The sequence below is a fragment of the Phasianus colchicus genome, chromosome 4 (genome assembly GCF_987193195.1).
Source record: "Phasianus colchicus chromosome 4, bPhaCol1.hap1.1, whole genome shotgun sequence".
In the NCBI taxonomy this organism is placed as follows: Eukaryota; Metazoa; Chordata; class Aves; order Galliformes; family Phasianidae; genus Phasianus; species Phasianus colchicus.
In genome coordinates this window covers 41,157,908-41,176,046 of record NC_143439.1, presented here as the reverse complement: position 1 = coordinate 41,176,046, position 18,139 = coordinate 41,157,908, and the positions used below count along the sequence as shown (strand labels likewise).

Here is an 18,139-nt window from a genome sequence, read left to right as displayed (position 1 = left end):
AAATGAGAATATACTAAATTTTATGGTAATAAGCATATTTAAAATACATGTCTTCAAAGATTCTTGGTTAAGTTTTAGAATCATTACACTTTAAGATAACAATCAAAACAAAGCAGGATAGGGTGGATGTGATAAATAGGTTCCATGAATAGCCTTTTCCACTTAAATTAGAGATGCTAGTTTGATTTTTGTGGTATTTTATTACAGCTTATTTGTGATTCTTATTTAAATGCACAGGGAGGGCTGTGACTGTCCTACAGGACTGCAGCAATACATGGCATACAGAACACATCACTGTACTGTAGGTCTTTGCTCCACAAAAAAGCAGCACAAGGCATATAGTACAACTTTTCTGTGCTATGTAAGTCCTGCACTGTAAAAGCAAGAAGCAATCCACATTATCTGATACTTGAAAGCCATTTTTGTATTTGCTTATTGTATTTCATGTAAAATTGTGGGTTGAACAAGAATGACATGAATAGTTACACAGATTTTACTAACATGAAATAAACCACTGCAACCTGGGACTGAGCTTTATATCACATATGACCCTGAAATAAAATTTAGTAAGTAAAATGTTATAGAAAGCTCAATAGTTTCTTCTTGAAGTTTCCACAGGGAAGCAGGTGTTCAGTTGATTAGTCACCTTAAATAAAACCCTAAATGAAAGAATTAAGTATTATCATCCTGAAGTGGTAGCTGTCTGTAAATGAAAACGCCAGCATGGAAAATCTGATGAGCTTCCCTGAGGTTAAAGACAAGATAAGTAATTTCAAACAAGATAAAATGCAAATTTCCAAACTAGATTGAAAAAAATTGTAAGATGCTACCAATAATTCCAGTTTTGAAACAGACAACAATTCAGAACAGCAAAAACTTTTAGCAAGTGCAAAATGTATCACAAAGAAAAATTCTTGCAGTGTGAAATAAAACATTATATGTGAAGATAATAAAGTGCTTATGCAATTGCATTTCACTTCCCATCTGCAGACATCCATAGATTTCTAGTTACTTCATGTGAATACAGAGATTACATTTTCAAAACACTGCAACCGCTGGTTTGTTTTTGCAAATCATGTATCCCTGCATGCAATCCACACATGGAGTCACAAGAATTGCAATTTGCTAATGTGTGGCAATTCAAAATTTATTTTGACTACAAAAGAACTAAAAGTCGTCACCAATTCCCAAGTCCTGATTATCAAAATTAACCACATGTAATCCTGTTGCAATTGATTAGCCACTTAAGAATTCCGAGAATCAGCAACATAGCTGAAGCTTCCCTTTCAGCCACACGTGTAGCTCTGTGCAGAGACTAGCAAGACATGAATATTCCCTTCTCACTCTGACTTTTCCCCTGTGAGCCTATTTGAAAATAATTAGCCATTCAGGTCACTGCGTATGTAGCACTTGCACTCTCTGGAAAGCCAGTTCGTTAAGTTTAATACAAAAAAAGCCCTGAAGCCCATAAATCTTTTCTGATGTTATATCCAGTTGCATCATGATATCATAGCAGTTTTTTTATTCTTAGTGTCACAAAGGCATAATGTGAGTGCGCTGTACAATTATCCTATGAAATCAGAACAGTTGTATAGTAAATAAAAATCTAGAAAAGAGGAAAATGAATGCCAGTAGACAACATAAATTCCCTCAACATTTCCCTCCTTCTACCAACATCATCTACAAAATTCAGCATATTTCAACACTTACGGCTGTCGTAGCATATATTGCCCAGGGCACGTCCTGTTTGCAGCAATACTTCCTGGTCTTTGCAGTTTAACATCTGCACCAAAGGAGGGATCAATCCAGCATCCACACATGGGTTCCGCATAAATTCTGCAAATGATGAAATACCTGTTAAAGAAAGCCTGCTATTTTTGGTTTCTTCCATTCTAGTTACCCTGGCATTGCAATGGGGCCTTTTGTAAGAGTACAGTCAAACAGTGCAAGTTCACATGCAAGTTTCTAAAGAAGAAACCCAACATCAGGATTTGGGCTTATGTTGTTTCCATTATTTGTTAATTTAGAAGGAATTAAGAATATTTAATTGATACCATGGAAACTAATTTAACAGAGCTCGCTGAGCGTGTTTTTAGAATCATAAGGAAATGCTGAAAAGAACAGAGAATCCACATCCTTTTTCTCCATTCAAACTAAACATAAATTAAACTACTGTTTTACACAAGAGATGACTCAAACTATCCAATAGAAGCAGCATTTTTTACCGTTTATTTCCACAGAGCTCTCCCAAAGCTTTTGCTTTAGAAAAAAAAAAAAAAAAAAGAAATGAAGCTAAGTAAAAGGTTCTTTATTTTGAAGGTAAGGAATAAGAAACACAAGAGGGATTTACGTGTGCCTTTCCTCTTGGGAGGAAAAGTAAAGGACCCATCTACTGGGTAGCTTTTTGTATTTCTGTCCCTCTTTCCTGCTATGTCCCTCAGTGCCAGGGAACCAAAGAATTCTCTTCAATCTGTGCAAGTCACAGGCAGACAGTTATCCTGAAATAATCTGGATACTGGTCTCCGGGAAGATCTATAGTTAGGCAGGCACTGTGCTGTTCTTTTTACAAGGGAAATTTATAGAAGCAGCCACTCAGACACTAGTGGAAACTGAGTAGTTTACTTTGAGGCACCATGAGAGATATAGCAGTGTAGTAGGCAAAAGGTCAATACATTTTTTATTTGTTCTGAATTGCAAATTATGTCTTTTCTTGATCCTGGACTATCTTGGATCATTCACAAACAGTTTACTTTTGTGTTGCTTAGTCATATATAATGAATGAACTAGGATGTACAATCCTTACACAAAGAGATGAGAAGGCTTTTCTGACTTTGGATCAACAGAATCCCAAAAGCCGAGACCTCAAAGAATTCATAAAAGTACCAAACACTTTAGGTATTTTCTTTGATGTGCCTTTTAAAGCATACTTTGATGTTTCTTTACTATAGGAATTCGTACCTTTTGTAGTTCATAGTGTAGTATTATTTTAGCTAAATAAGTAATTGGCATGGAGACAACCAATCCTCCTGTGCTGATAAACATTGGCATATCACCAAGCAGATGAAGAAACATCTTCGTATTTGCACAGGCCTAGCAGAAGATGATAGTCAGCAAAATTGACCCTCTCCACTAAAATACTGAACTTTTAGAACTGTAGTCAAATACTGTACTGTGATAAATGAGATGGCCTAAATGGTGACAGTATCACTTATCATTACCAGATTGGATGTCCTTGTAACTTTTTATCTATTTTTTTCTTATCACTCACTTTCTTATCTATCTCAATGTTTATTTACTTAACATATTACTTTCTCCCATCTGTCTTCTCTGTCCCCTCAACTTCTTCCACTCTTAATTGCCAATGAAAGCTCTTTTCCATTCCTCAGCTTCTCCCTGCATCATTTTGTTTTATACTCACTACTTTATCATAGTTTCTACATCATCAATCATATAATTTTTTAACTTCTGATCTGTGAGAAATAGAAACTTGTTCTATCCTTAAAACATCTAGATCAGTCTGTGCAGCTGTTTAGGGTCTTGCTCGAGCAGTGAGAAGGGGCAAGAAACCCTTTTTCTGCACTCCCTCAATCTGGAGTGAACACAAGCTTTCAGTCTCCCATTCAGAAAAAAAAAATAGGCAATACACTGAGGAAGCTTATATTTATCAAGGTCATGTAAAGGTATGAAGTAAAAGAAGTGGTGCCATACATGGCAAAACTCTGTTGCTGTCTCAGGTATGTAGTAAAACTGCAAAGATATTTGCACAGAAGTAATAGATGAAAAAGAAGGTAACCAAGAGCAAAGTCATTTAGGTTTTCACTATCCTGGAGGGAAAAAGAAGCAGATCCTTTAAAGAAAACAATGAAGAATCACTTAAAATGTTAGGAGGGGAATCACTGAACAACAGAGTAACATAAACCAATGGAGGACAAGACTTTAAAAGAGGGATTGTTTAGTAGTACTACAGACTATAAAGATGGTTTTCTTATTCCTAAGGCTGGCAAAGAGAAGACCTCAGAAAAAGGGTTTAAAAGCTGGGAAGAGAAATTCCAGGTAGCAAATGCATCTGAGCCTTCAGCGTGCTCAGACTTGAAAGACAGATGACTGTAGGTGGTCACTTATATATATTACTGCTGTAACTGTGCATGCTATGTGTAACAGTCTGCACAAACGATGCATATCTTTTCTTCTTTATACATTTCAAAAAGCCACTGACATGCTATTTCTGTCCAATAACATATACTACTGATTATCTTAAAAACTAAATAGCATGAAAGTAAGGACTAAAAATATTCCAGCAGCCAAATGCTGTTTTGATTGTACTGAGAAACAAAATTTGACACAATAAAAACAAAAAGTGAGAAAGAGAGATATGAAAGATGTCTAATCTACAAAATGAAAACATAAATGAAGTAAAACATACTGACAAGTGAGGTGAAAAACTGAAGATGTTCCAGCAGAAAAGTTCTTGTAGAAAACCTCACCATTTCTGGCTACTTCTGCTATGATGTTAGCTACTTTTGCTGTGCAGGAAGACTGTGGCATCAACAGACTCGCGAACACCTGAAGAACTCCACTTTTCTGGATTTTTTCACTTGTCTCCGTATCTGAAAAACAAATCACACAAAAATGACTTAAGCATCAGCTTCCTTGGAGGAGGAAAAGGAAGAAAAAGAATGTAAATCTTCTCAAATGTAATTCTCAAAGTTATTGCTTTCCAATATACAAGAAGCAGACATATTTCAGTGATTACGTTTGCTTTGCATGATGCATTCATAGGACTTTATACTTTGCCATTCAGAATCAATTAATCTTTATGGGTGACTGTTATAAGTAAATATACAAACACACTCATGCATGTACTGAACCATGACTGGATAGAGAGGGAGAAAGATTAAAGGCCATGGAGTGATATGATGTGCAGCAGCTTGAAGTACTGGTAAAAATCAAGGAATGATGCTCTGAAATGTATAATTATGGAAAATATTCAAAGAATGATGGGGAAATCCCAACATCTGAGGGCTCAGTGTAATGCAGAAATCAGAAACTGGTGAAGGAGAGCTAAGCAGATCCTAGTCTAGACCTCATTTATACTGAGTATGTGTATCTCCTGTATTACTTTCCTAGGCTATGGTAGCTCCAACACAGTCACAGTAGAAGGGAAAGGGAAAAACAGCACTCAGATTGCAGATTTCAGAATAAATCATTTTCTCTTTCTGCCTGTTTTACAGAAGGAATTGTGCAGTTGCTCCATAGTAAAGGCCCCACATAGCATTACTAGCCTGCAGCTCAGTACAAACTGTAAATGAACACTGATTCACAGTTAAAGATCAGGTACTGGATACTATCTTGCAAATGCTTACAAATAGTTTGCAGTTTTGAGTTAAATATTAGTATGATAGATTACTAGATGGCAGCTACCACTTCAGAATGCAGCACAGAAGACCAGGAAGTCATTTAGAGTAGCAATGTGCAATCATTTCTTAGCTGTGCTTCACCTGCAAATAGTTAACAGCACAGTCATTGGGCTCACCATCTCCTCTGTCCTCCTCTTCCCTCCTGTTCCTGTTCTCAGCACTGCCATTGCCTTTTGGTCTTCAAGACAACCCGTGCTTTGAGCGCAGGAGAGCTGCTTGGGCTCACCCTGGCAGAGAATATGGATTAGAGGGGGAGAATTCAAGTCTGTCTTGCCATTCTGCCTCAGCTCTGTATTTGTTGTGTTCCTTTGGGATGTTGGTCCCTGGCTAGGACCACCCAGCTACGATATGGTGATGACATTTGATTACCAACAGATCAGGTAAAAACCAAAGATTGATTAACTTCAACATACATATACTATACTAGTTATTATTGATCTCTTTGCAATCTAGTTAACGGTGATTTTTTAACATGTATTGAGAACTCCTCTCAGAAGATCCCCTATAAAAGAACTTCCGACTAATATGGAAGCTTTTTCAAGTTCTGACATTAGCGTACACATTGTTAGGGATGTTCTCTCATGCATATGTAAGAATGAAATGAAAGTTTGAATTCAGAGAAATCGTGTCAAGATTACAGACTGTTCCAGACATAGTCTATTAAAGGAGAGATGACTCTCCCTTGAGTTCAAAATCGAAAGGACAAAAATTTAGGTATCTGTGAGCCCATGTGATTTTAACCACAGTTAGTGGGCAGGAGACATTCATGCATTTTTCTCTGCTGCTGAGACATACAGTCTTATTTTATGAGCTGTAGTTTGATGGACTTACAATTGCGCAAAAAATAAATTACACAATTGGTACAAAATATTTCCTGCAAGAAATGGGAAAATAAAATGAAGTGTTTCTCCAGGCCAGGTGTCTGTAGCAGATAGGCTCTGATTTATTTCATTCTCATAAGTAAGTGTGTATCAATAAAAACACGGTGCATAATAGACCTGTTGGAAACTGGGATATCAGCTACCTGGTATCACATAGATGAAAACAGAACATTCAACTTCTATTTTCTTTTTTTCTTTCTTTTTTTTTTTTTTTTTTTTAGATCTTGAGCACTACAAGAGCCACACCTGTATACACTCTCCTCTTCACAAAACCAACATCCCACTGGTTCTGGCTGAGCACCAATGTCAAAATTTTGCTAATTACAATGTACTGAAATATACTAATTCATTTCTTAAGATATACAATTAAAAGACAATTTAGGTATAGAAACTCAGCCTTCTTTTTGCAAGGCTTTTGAAACTCTTACAGAAGGAACAGTATTTTAATTGGAACAACTTGGCTTATATATAAACTTTAAGTTGCTTTGTTATATCTAGCTTTTTTGCTCAATATTCTTTGTATTTTTCTTAAAGAAGGAGGACTTAATGACAAGCAAATGATACATGGACATGCCCTGTGGAAACTAGGACATCCAAATGAAGATCTTCAGCAATTGTTTCACTTGACTGAAGAGTCTCCTGCACATTTGCATTTCAGGTACTAATTGTTCAAACATGTCTGTAGAAAAAAATAAAAAATTGGAGGTTTTAAGACAGGGATTTGGCAAGAATTGGAAATGGCTTTAGTACAGGCACCCTTGAACTCTTCCCTTTATTCTCTCCATGGACTGGAAAAAGTCTGCTTTCCTGTTTCTCTGTGTATGCAAGAAAAAAGTAATATTTGCAAAAGATGCATATCTGCTGCATGCTAGCTTCATTCAGGGCTTCCTAGTAAATAATCTGAGGGTAAACCATTTTGGAATCTTATTTCAGGTGTCATCTTTTGAACTGTTTCAATGTATTTCCTATGAGGAAAGGCTGAGTGAGCTGGGTCTGTTTAGCCTTGAGAAGAGAAGACTGAGAGGAGACCTGATCCAGGTCTACAAATATAAATATCTAAGGTGTGTGGGGCAGAGTGGCGAGGCCAGACTGTTTTCAGCGGTATGTGGAGACAGGACAAGGGGAAATGGCCGAAAACTGCAGCATAAGAAGTTCTGCACAAATGTGTGCAAGAACTTCTTAACGGTGAGGGTGACGGAGCACTGGAACAGGCTGCCCAGGGAGGTTGTGGAGTCTCCTTCTCTGGAGATATTCAAGACCCGCCTGGGTGCCTACTTGTGCAACCTGGTGTAGGGAACCTGCTTTGGCAGGGGGGTTGGACTCGATGATCTCTGGAGGTCCCTTCCAAACCCTACAATTCTGTGATTCTGTGATTCTGTATTGTCAATTGTAGCGGAGATGTGTAAAAACAAACTTTCTGCAGGAGCACGTGAGATCTAGACAAAACCTCTGCGATGTAATCTCCTTTTATACTTTCTGTAATGGTGAAAAAAGGAATCATAGCCAACATTAATGATGTATTAACAAGTTGCCATTTTAACTCCTTCAGCAGAATTATACTTCCTCACAAATTTGTTCAATTTCTGTGCTAAGGAAACCTGACAACCAAGGCTGCCTGATATTAGGGTGCTGTACCTCAGAAAATCCTTTTTGCTATAAATACACATCCAGATTCCATCTGCTTTTCTTTAAAGCCTGATTTTCAACCTGCACGCACAACCCACCCACAGAGTACCTACTGCTCTTATCTTGAAGGAAAGGAACTGTAGGGCTGTGATAATGCTACTTTAGAAACAGTCCTTTTGCACACAATACAGTATAATGCTGTGCCATGGCAAGCATAATTGGGGGAAAAAACCCTAAGGTCAAACCTGTAGCTTTGGATGTCTCTTTCTATCACTAGATATCAAGATGAAGAATATGTTAGATCACACAGTGCCAAAATCTTATTAATGTCATAACAGTGTGATTAAAATGTCAGTATCTTTGCTTTTCATGGTTTTTGCAGTGCCTGCAGTCAGAATAATAAAGGGTGTGAGCAGGAAATTCTTTAATGCCATAGATGAGAGCTGGAGAGCTGAGCGCTGGGGCTATCAGAATGCTTAATTAAATAGCAGAAATCATTACAGGAACAAATCCAATTAGACTGTACGCTCTCCTCTCTTGGCTCTATTTCCTGTTAAGTTTTACCCCTCTCTGTATCACTCTTTTCTCATCTCTGCATCATTTTCTACATCTTCAAGTGAAAGAAAAGGCAGGGAGGAGGAAGGGAAAGGCTTGTCTGTCACAAATACTGCTACTTTGCACTCACAAGCAGCAGAAAAATATTGGTGCACAGTTCCTTCGAACAATGAGTTTAAATTGTACTACTATATGGTTTTTTTTTTTGTGTGCATACAACTTCTCATTCCAGCAGAAAAAGAGTATAAAATAATATAAGTGAAGGCTATCACTGCAGCAATGCCTGTGTTGAGCTTTACATGAGAAAAGAACTGTAAATGAGCAGCTTCATCAGTGTCCTCTTTATTAAGCCAACCATGTTTGCAGTGTACTTTTTTGAAAAATGTATTTCTGGCTGAAGAGATGTTTTGTAAACCTCCAGAAACCACTGTAGAAAATTACCGTGGCTTTATAATGTCCTCCCACGTGTGCTCTCATCAGAAAGAGGAGGATGAGCATATGAATAAATAATGATGAGCCATGTATATAAGGGGAAAGGAACCTTTCATCGGCTCACTCATATAGCAGAATGAAGGGAGCAAGGGAAGTATTTCTAACTGGTACATCCTCTATCCACTACAGTAGAAAGAAAAAAGAAAAAAGGTTCATGTGACCAAGAGCAGGTATTGATGTTCACATGGTATTCTGCCTTCCTGACTCTCTGTAGCCCTCCTGCTGTCTTTTTCATACCACAAAATGGAGTTTTGATCCGACTAAATGAACACAAAAGGTAGACTGTGAAGAGCCTCTGGAAAACAAATTATGTCATCTTCTGCAACAAGGTATACATCACAGAGAAAGGAGCCAAAAAGACCACTCCAATTCAATAATTTTTTTTTACAGAAAGAAAGAATAGATACAATTGAATGTGTAAATATATCTTCTGTTGACAGCTCCTCCTCATAAATATAATCTGCTCGCTTACACATCCTTCAAATTAAACCCCTGAGAGGGAGGGAGGATTCTCTCTCAGCTTTGTGAACACTTTTATCATAGTGTTTGCTCTGTTCTGTCTACGGCAGCAGCAATAGGGCAACTTCAGCTCTTATTTTTAATGAAGAGACAGAGATAGTGCACAGATGTTGATAATTAAAATCTCAGCTCTAACAAGGAAGGAAGGACAGATGGAGAGACCGATTCACCAACCAGCTAGCTGCATGATTCCTGCTGATTAAATTCTCCAGAAGCAGTATCCAAAGAAAAAAAAGTGAATTGCAGGATGAGATCCATGCCTTGAACAGCCTGTTGCAGGTACCAATGAAGTAAGTTAATAAACATACACATCAGCTTTGCCTCCCATGAAGAATATGCACATTAAAACTTCCATGGGTGCTTTGCAGCACAAGGCAGAATATTAAAATTAAACAGCTAGGATTCTCTTATCCTGAACTGGATCTAGTTTAGCACCCAGACATGCGGTTTGGTGGATTTATTTTAGCTCTTAATTCTCCCTGTCCACCTTTTTACAGGAAGTAACCACTTTAGTAGCCCAGTTGTTTAAATGGTTTGATAATTAGTACCTTAGTTACTTTCTTCATTGCCTGGCACCTTAGCACAAATGTCATCCATGAGCGATTCTATGTTTCGTACTCAGCCTGTGTGGACATTTTAATCTGCCTCCTCCACTACTTGTACAAACTGGGTTTATCACAGGACCTTGGGTAAAACCTTAAGCACCTGCTCATGCTTCAGTTTTTCAGTCTGTATAACAAAGATACAAGGCCCATAGTGTAAAATCCTTTTTCCAAATTTAGTTTAGTTCAAAAATGAAATGAGATTTAAAAGCTGTCCATTATATATGTGGGAAATGTTTCATATTCTTTTAAAGCAATCTCTTAAGACTGCTTTCAAACAAGATCAAATGCCTACTGAAAAATTATCCCCAGTGCTTATTGGGCAACTGCCTACACACAAAGGTTTTTTTCTTAGCCACTGATGTTTCAAAAAAGTTTTGTTGCTAAAGCAGCTTAAGGAAAAGCTTAATCTAAAAAGAAATCATATTTGTAAGTCATAAGGGACAGAGCCACCAAAGCTAAGAATGAAATTTCAAACTTAAAATGGTGTATTACATGCTCTCTAAATATCCTTTACCCTTTATTCAAAAAAAAAAAAAAAGAAAAGAAAAAGAAAGAAAAAAGAAAAAAGAAAGCCTTTTCCATTGTTTCTGCACTGCACTTCAAAAATCTAATCTAAAAAAATTTTTTTATATTCTATTACCTGAAACTTCACTGAAGTCTTCTGAGAAGAAAAAATATTTAACACTTAATCTTTATTTGGCACATTGTATATTCAATGAATAGCCCTTGGAACTTAACACTTGGATAAACATCATTTAACGATGTGGCACTAACAATACACATCACTATTAAGAGGAATTCATGTAAAATATAACCCCACTAAGCAGCAGTGATTACCATTCAGTATCATTAAGCTAAGCCAGTTTACCGGGAGACAGTCCAATAAAAAGCAGTTGCTTTGATTTAGTACGTTGAAATTAAATATGTATACTGTAATAATGTACAGTACACAGCATTTGTGATGAAACATTTCTGCACTGTGTTATACAGTGCCTTGAAAATACAGTTTCATGAGCTAAGATGCAACAAGCATCTGTAGCAAAAAGAAGGAACAATTTATTACACAGTATTTGAGACAAAACTCCCTTACAAAATATCCATCGGGATCCCCAGTTTTCAGAAAAGCATTTGACTATAAGTCTTATCAGGCATACTTAATGGACTTCAATGAGCTTAACTGGCTGAGCTGGCCCAATCAGATTTGAACTTCTGGCTCTGCTACAAGAGATCATCTGCATCCAAGCAGACTAGAAATTCTAGCTTGTCTGAACATGTAAGTCTAAGATGCAGTCATTTCAGTTTGACAGTTTCCCTACTAACAAACCCATACTATGAAAACGCTCCTGTCAAATTTCTTCCTCCATAATCCGCTACCACCTAGACTTATCATCTCTGTAAACACATGACTGATTTTATGCTTACAGACCAATCAAAATATCTTTTGTCATGCAAAATACTCTTAAGCATGCTAGATGTTATATTATTTTCTGCTAATATAGATGTAAAATATAATTCAACTATAAATGCTGAATGCTTATGTTATGCTTTTTGCTTTACTTTTTATTGCATTATATTCCCCATCATGAAGACCAGGTTTATATGATGCTCAGCAAAGACAGTGTACTGAGAAATAAACTTTGAAGAAAGAATACTTTTCTTGACACCTGCTGTTATATAAGAATCGAGACCGATGGTGCTGCAAAACAAAGAATTTGAAAAAGGAGCGGCTTTATATCCAAATGTTTTAAGTACTCTGTCATCCACAAGGGCTGCTCTGAAAGTAATGCCTCCTATATTATTGTCTCATAGCAGAAGATGATGGTGGTATGGCAGCAGAGGCTGAACCTTCCCAACCAATTCCATTACGTTCTGTTGCAGTGTAACAGGTGGCAGCAGAGGGGCACTCTGACACAATGGTATCTGACATGGAAGTGCATATATGAAGCAAAGGTGTGTCACTGAATTCCTCCAGGTGGAAAAAATGGCACCCAGTGACATTCACTGACACTTGCTGAATGCTTATGGAGACCATAGAGTGGATGTGAGCACAGTGAGGCTGTGGGTGGTGTGTTTCAACAGCAGTGAGAATGCCATGAAAGACAAGCTATGTTCCGGACAGCCATGCACAACTGTCATACCATGAAATGAAGAGTGTCTCGATCAGCTCATCCTCATGAATTGGCTAACAGTGGTGACTGTAGTGAAAAAAAAAAAAAGCATTTTGTAGCTGAGAATTTGCTCTATAAAATAGTGTTATTGTGCTCTTTGTAGCTGTTGCAGTTTTCACGGAAATAAAACGGAGGCATTATTTTTGGAGCAACTTATGCATGTATAACTCAGGCTCAATGGGACTAACAGTACATAAGAATTTGTCTTTAAAGATAAGAATATTGGTAAACGCTGGCAGAATCCTTCCTATTTCTTGTACTAATTTTACCTTGTTCTCAATGTTCATGCAGCAGTAACCAAGTGAAATCAGTAGAAATTTTGAGTGTGAGCAGCTGCTGCAGAAAGCAGTGGAAATTATGGAGATTCAGCATCCATCGCCACTCAGGTACCTGCATTTAATTTGATGACTTTCTTTCAAAATTTTTAACTTCACATCTGTCCTGCCCTTCTTTCATTTCTTTCCTTCCTTTAAAAACATGCACTACTTTTATTCCTTGCTACTCTTCTACTTAGTTTCATATTTTTCCATTTCTACTCCCCCTCCCTCCCTTGGTTTGAGAAGACAGATTCAATTAATTATCTCTCCATCACCGAATACAAAGACGCTGGGTCAAGACTTAGCAGCTGCCAAGCAGATACCACTTCATGTCTCCAATATGCACAGAAAATGTGCTGTTCAAGGTGCTACAGGTAGCTCAGTGCTACAGGGCAAATACTTCTAATGTTGGCCTTGATTCTGCTACTTATTAATAAGCCAACAATTAACTGATATCATTTTTTTGCTCACTCATTTTGTGTTCTCCTGACATTGTTGCCTGCTGGCTTGTATTCTTGCAGCTTACTTGTTAGTAATGAGCATTAAATCGGTGAGTGCTCTTACGTGAAATAACAGTATCCAAAAGTTAATCCTACATGTGAGTGTCAAAATAGTGCCTATAGCTGGTTATTGTTTTATTTTAGGCTCTAATGCTGTGCAGAAGTTCCCATGTCAGATACCATTGTGATAACAATCCACATGAAGTGACACATCTTATCTTCCTCTCACTCTGCTCAAATTTGATTGCAAAACTGGAGAAGGTTAGTTTAGTGTTGTTTATGGCCAAGTTTGCTTGAGCAAGCTGTGAAATGCTCAGGTTTTTTTCCGTACTTCAGAAAGGGAAATGAGTTAGCTTAAAATGACTCCACAATGGGAACAAATGAAATTTATATGTAATTTTTATTTCTTAGAATAACTCTGCTAGAATAAAACATTCTACAAATTATTCTTTTCTGTGTTTGGGGTAGGAGAGTAGCCAAGCTTTTACTTTCATAGGAACAAAATGTGAAATGACCCCTGCTTAAAAACTAAACAGGCACAGAATTTTTCTAAAAACACATGGCACTTTGATGTGCTAAAAATTCAGTTTATAGGTGCTTGTCTGACTTGGTGAAGAATGAAATAAGAGCACATATGTTGAACTGCTAAAAATGTACAAAAAAGAAATAGAAAATATAGGTAAATAAAACAAAAAAGTAACTTTTTCCTTGAATCAAAGGCATTAGTGGTGACATTTGAACTATTTCAGAAAAGTGTATCTTTGTAGTATAAGTATGAATTTAGCAATTACAAAAAATTATCTCTGAATTCTCTGTGATTTTGCTGCTTGAGTACAGGAATTGTTTTGTCTTGTACGGCCAGTGAAGATCAGAAAAAGTAATGTCAATTATAGGAAGAGTGTAAGTACTAACTCAACAACATATGAAAGTCAGTTATAAAGAACAGAACATAATGAAGAATTTCCAACTCAGATATAACCTCTGTGTTAACATATGGTTGTGAGAACTGGAAATCCACCAATACATAAAAAATGGGAAAGTAGATGCCTTTGGAAGAGATTTGGGACATAGGACAGCAAGTCTCATCTCTGAAGAAGGAATGTGAGAAATCAGTAATCTCTGCTGAAATCCAACATTTTCTTCAGCAGATGCTAACACATCCTCCTCTGTGATGCCATCAAGTAGGAACCATGGGGTTTTAGAAAACCTACTGGTGACTTGCATGAGAAAACCTGAACAGAAGGTTTAGGTAGGAGGGTTGAGCTCATGATCTCAACACCAGAAAGCTGAAACAGCAGGAAGTGATGGAAGAGATCTACTAGCAGTTGCTTGGGAAGTTTATAATATATTTTCTCTGATGCAACATAGAGAATGTATCCAAATCAAAACAGGGCAGTATGTAGCCAAAATATATTTTTGAGGAAAAAAAAAAAATAGTGCAAAGTAATTATACTCATTATGGGAAAAAAAGTGGCATGCCAAAGAAGCCGTACAATGTTGAAATTAAAATTTTCATGAGTAATTTGATAGCTTCTTGAGTTATCAGGGATTAGCATAGTTCCTCAAATAGAAAACTGCGTATCTTAGCCAATCACATCTACAAGGGAAAGTGTGTTGCTTTAAACCTTCCTCTTTGCACCGTAACTTCTTCCAAAAATGAGGCCCTTCCCTTCTCATTTAAGCATATCTCTATTGGTGTAATTCTGCTTTAGCATTTTTACATAGAAATGTGTGAACTCATAGGCTTGGATTCCAAAAAACTAAGTGTAAAAATTATTTGGAGATGTGTGTGCTTGCCTTTCTGCTTCAGTCACATGCCAGACACTTTTCAGAGCTAGGTGTTGAAGGCTGGGATTAGTGGGCATTTTCAGCCTCTTATACTGAGTATATCAGAGCCAAAAATAACGTTCTCAGCAGATTTTCAGATTTCTCATCTGTCAAATCTGGGTTATGTATGTCTGCTCTAACCTCTTGTATCGAAACGCAGCATGTCTGTATTAGCAAGAACATTTTTTTTTCTTTTTGTTATTACTGCAGTAATTGTCCCAGAAGGTCTGTGGTTTAAAAGAAAACTTATATTTCTTTCTTGTTTTCTTTTTCTCATGCAGTCCTTTTTTTGTGGACGTCTATTTGAGGATCTCAGAATAACTGTATTTTTTTTGATAGATGCAATATTTATAAGATAGTGCTTAGTGAGTATAAATCACTACATAGTGATATGCAGTGAAAGAGATTGCTTTCTTTTGTATTTTCTTTACAATTAACCTATTGTTTCCTAAATCCAACAGTATATGGTCATGTTTTTTATAGATGTGAAGTCAAAAATAAAGCATTTTCTACTTCTCAAAACAAGTGAGAATTATATAAGTTTATAAGTCTATAACCTTTGAAACTACTTCTTTTATCCAGTGCAAAAGTGCTTTAGCCTTCTTCACCCCCACCCATTTTTATACAGCAACACCCCTAAATTCCTAGCCACAATGCATACATTCAGACATTATATTTTTCTATTAACTTAGGCAGTCACTGGTTGGAAAGTATCTGAGCCAATAAAATCATAAATGGATGAAATTATATCCATTGTCTCACAGAATTTTTCCTACATAAAACAATTTAAGTTCAAGTTACTGTGTCCTTTGAGTTATTGTAATAATGCAACATATAACATTGTGCTTTTAAAACAAAACCCCTGAAACCAAATAATTGTCTCCTTTTTCTTTACAAAGGCTTTTGGTTCCAAAATAGAAAATAATTTGAACATGTAATAATCAGGTACAATTTGTTATTCAAAAAGTAATAACGTTCAATAATACAAGCCTAATGATGCCTCTAGAGACAGTATTTAATACTGCCATTTTTCTACAGTAGTTGCACTGACAATTTCAGTTGGACAGGAAAGCAAACAGACCTCCCCTGCATCATCAGCGATACTTTCACTTCCATTTGTACATAGGGGAAGAACATCCTTCTGTAATTGAAATTAGAACAAAAACACAAAATACCCTTTGATTTCTAAGTTGTTAATATGATGAAAGTTTAGCAAAAACATCAGACCAAATATACAGCTTTGCTAACTACATCCAAGATGTGCAGGCAGACAGCCCTGGGCTGCAGACATGCTATGCTATTTGAGTGGGGTTGGAGGGCAGGCTGATGTCCCAGGGGAGGAGTGTGCTCCTCATTCCACTGTGAACACAGGCAGATGAGGTAAGGCACTGGAATGGGCTGCCCAGGGAGGTGGTGGAGTCACCTGTTCTTGGAGGAGTTAAGAAATGTGAAGGTGTGGTATTTAGGGACATGGGTTAGTGTGCATGGTGGTGATGGTTAGTGGTTGGACTAGGGGATCTTAGTGCTCCTTCTGACCATAATGATTCTATGAGTCTATGACATGACCACACTTCTCTAAGAAAAATGCATTCAGAATCACACACTAGTGTTCTTTTTCTCCTGATTTCCTCCTGTATTTTTTTTTCTGCAGATTTTAATTCTTTTCATTTTTTCTTTACAGACACTAAAAAGCAGCTACAACATAAGCTTTCCATTACTCTAGGCTATTTTGTGGATGAGGGAGAAAACAATCCCTGTTTATAGAGGTCTCAATTTATACTGGAGGGAATTCTATCATACTAAGGACAAAATGAAATCATATTTTCAATGCACAGTTAATGTTTTTTTTAAGCTGAATTGAACAAGAGGTACAGAACCTCAGAATCAAATTCACTCACAAAGTAATTTCTCTTCTTTCTTTGTCTTTTCCCATTGCTATGATAATTCTGCACTTCTTATCACAGTAAACAGCATGCTTCTGGACCAGCTAAATTCTTTCTTGACAATAACACACCAAACCATGCCCATAAATCTAAAATGTACAGGGCAGACAGTGGAGTCACTTGTTTAATATATAGTTTTTAAAAGGCAAGACGCAGTAAGTGAATTTCACGTTCTAATTTGGTAGAAGGCAGTATTTCATTCAGTGCACCATCATGCACGACAGCCTGCACTTAGAGATCTGAAGCACAGAAAGTTTATCTGTTTAGAGGTGATGAATGCTGGTGGATGGAGAGAGATCAAACAGTTGTGTTTTCCTTTCAGAAATATGGTGGACAGAATGGCTGCAAAGTCCCTAGCTATGTCAGTTGTCTTCACTGAGAACGATGAAGGAAGTCCAGAAAATAAGGTATGTTTTCATTACTGTAAAGCATTTGCAATGTGCACTTACCTCTTAGTCCTCTGCCATTATTCCTTCTTACAGCCTATAGCCCTTAGTTTTGTCTAGTGGCTCTAGCTTGTTTAAATATGACTGGCCTCAGTCAGAAACACTGAAGAAATAAATGTCCGCATAAACAGGAATAATAATCTCTCCAAACAATGTCTCCTGAAGAAACCATCTGTGCAGGATTTTTAGACCCAGGTGTCAGATGTGAAGAGCTATACAGCCATGTCCCTAGACAAAATAGTAGCTAAAAACGTTTCAGTTTGACCTGCAAATTGTTTATCAGCGGCTATCACAAATCGTTATTTGTGTTCTGTGTATGCACATGCTTTAATTTGTTTGGTGTGACAAACAGCAGAGTAGCTCATAAGGCTAGAGAAAAGGGGTGTCACGTTCTATGGCACTACAGCCTGTCTGCTGTTATCAAAAGATGGGTTGGCAAAAGAGTTATGAAAAAAAACCAAAAGGAAAATAGAAGAAAATAGAATAAAAAGAAATTAAAAGCTATAACATTCATCACAAGAGATTTGCCATCTCTTTCTATGTGATACATAATATGGGATTGGAAGAAAATGATTTGTAACCTTTTAACAATAAAAAATTCAAAGATTGCATGCAAAGCAAATAGAACCAAAACTGTTGGTGTACTCCTGATAAATGAAATTTCCTCGTGTTCCTGCAACCAGAAGACTATGCTGCATGCATGCAGGCAGCAACTAAAAGCAGTGAAATAGCCTGAGGAACATTCTTATGTACATGCAGCAGGTCTGCATTGAACTTGTGGGAATTAAACATTTTTATTTCCTTTGTTAAAATCACAATCTTACACTGGATTTTTGGCTGGTG

At 37.0% G+C, this 18,139-nt stretch overlaps 1 protein-coding gene and 1 long non-coding RNA gene across 19 annotated transcripts in view; one reads left to right on the top strand and one right to left on the bottom strand.

Moving 5' to 3' along the window:
• RAP1GDS1 (Rap1 GTPase-GDP dissociation stimulator 1) overlaps nucleotides 1-18,139 on the bottom strand; it is an 85,026-nt gene that overhangs the window by 35,226 nt on the left and 31,661 nt on the right. For 3 of the 5 annotated variants that reach the window (XM_031609138.2, XM_031609140.2, XM_031609139.2), the window contains exons 3-4: nucleotides 4,485-4,607; nucleotides 1,711-1,836 (exon numbers count right to left, since the gene is read on the bottom strand). In XM_031609138.2, coding sequence (XP_031464998.1) covers nucleotides 1,711-1,836; nucleotides 4,485-4,607 — 249 coding nt within the window. Of the gene's footprint in view, nucleotides 1-1,710; nucleotides 1,837-4,423; nucleotides 4,608-18,139 lie in introns of those variants that run through there. The other 2 variants (XM_031609142.2, XM_090139307.1) reach the window with 2 other exon arrangements.
• LOC149918205 (uncharacterized) overlaps nucleotides 1-18,139 on the top strand; it is a 57,100-nt gene that overhangs the window by 8,600 nt on the left and 30,361 nt on the right. For 11 of the 14 annotated variants that reach the window (XR_016466107.1, XR_016466104.1, XR_016466106.1 and 8 more), the window contains exons 3-5: nucleotides 5,232-5,334; nucleotides 6,833-9,780; nucleotides 12,555-17,257. This is a non-coding gene — a long non-coding RNA (uncharacterized LOC149918205). The remainder of the gene's footprint in view (nucleotides 1-5,231; nucleotides 5,335-6,832; nucleotides 9,781-12,554; nucleotides 17,258-18,139) is intronic. The other 3 variants (XR_016466111.1, XR_016466102.1, XR_016466105.1) reach the window with 3 other exon arrangements.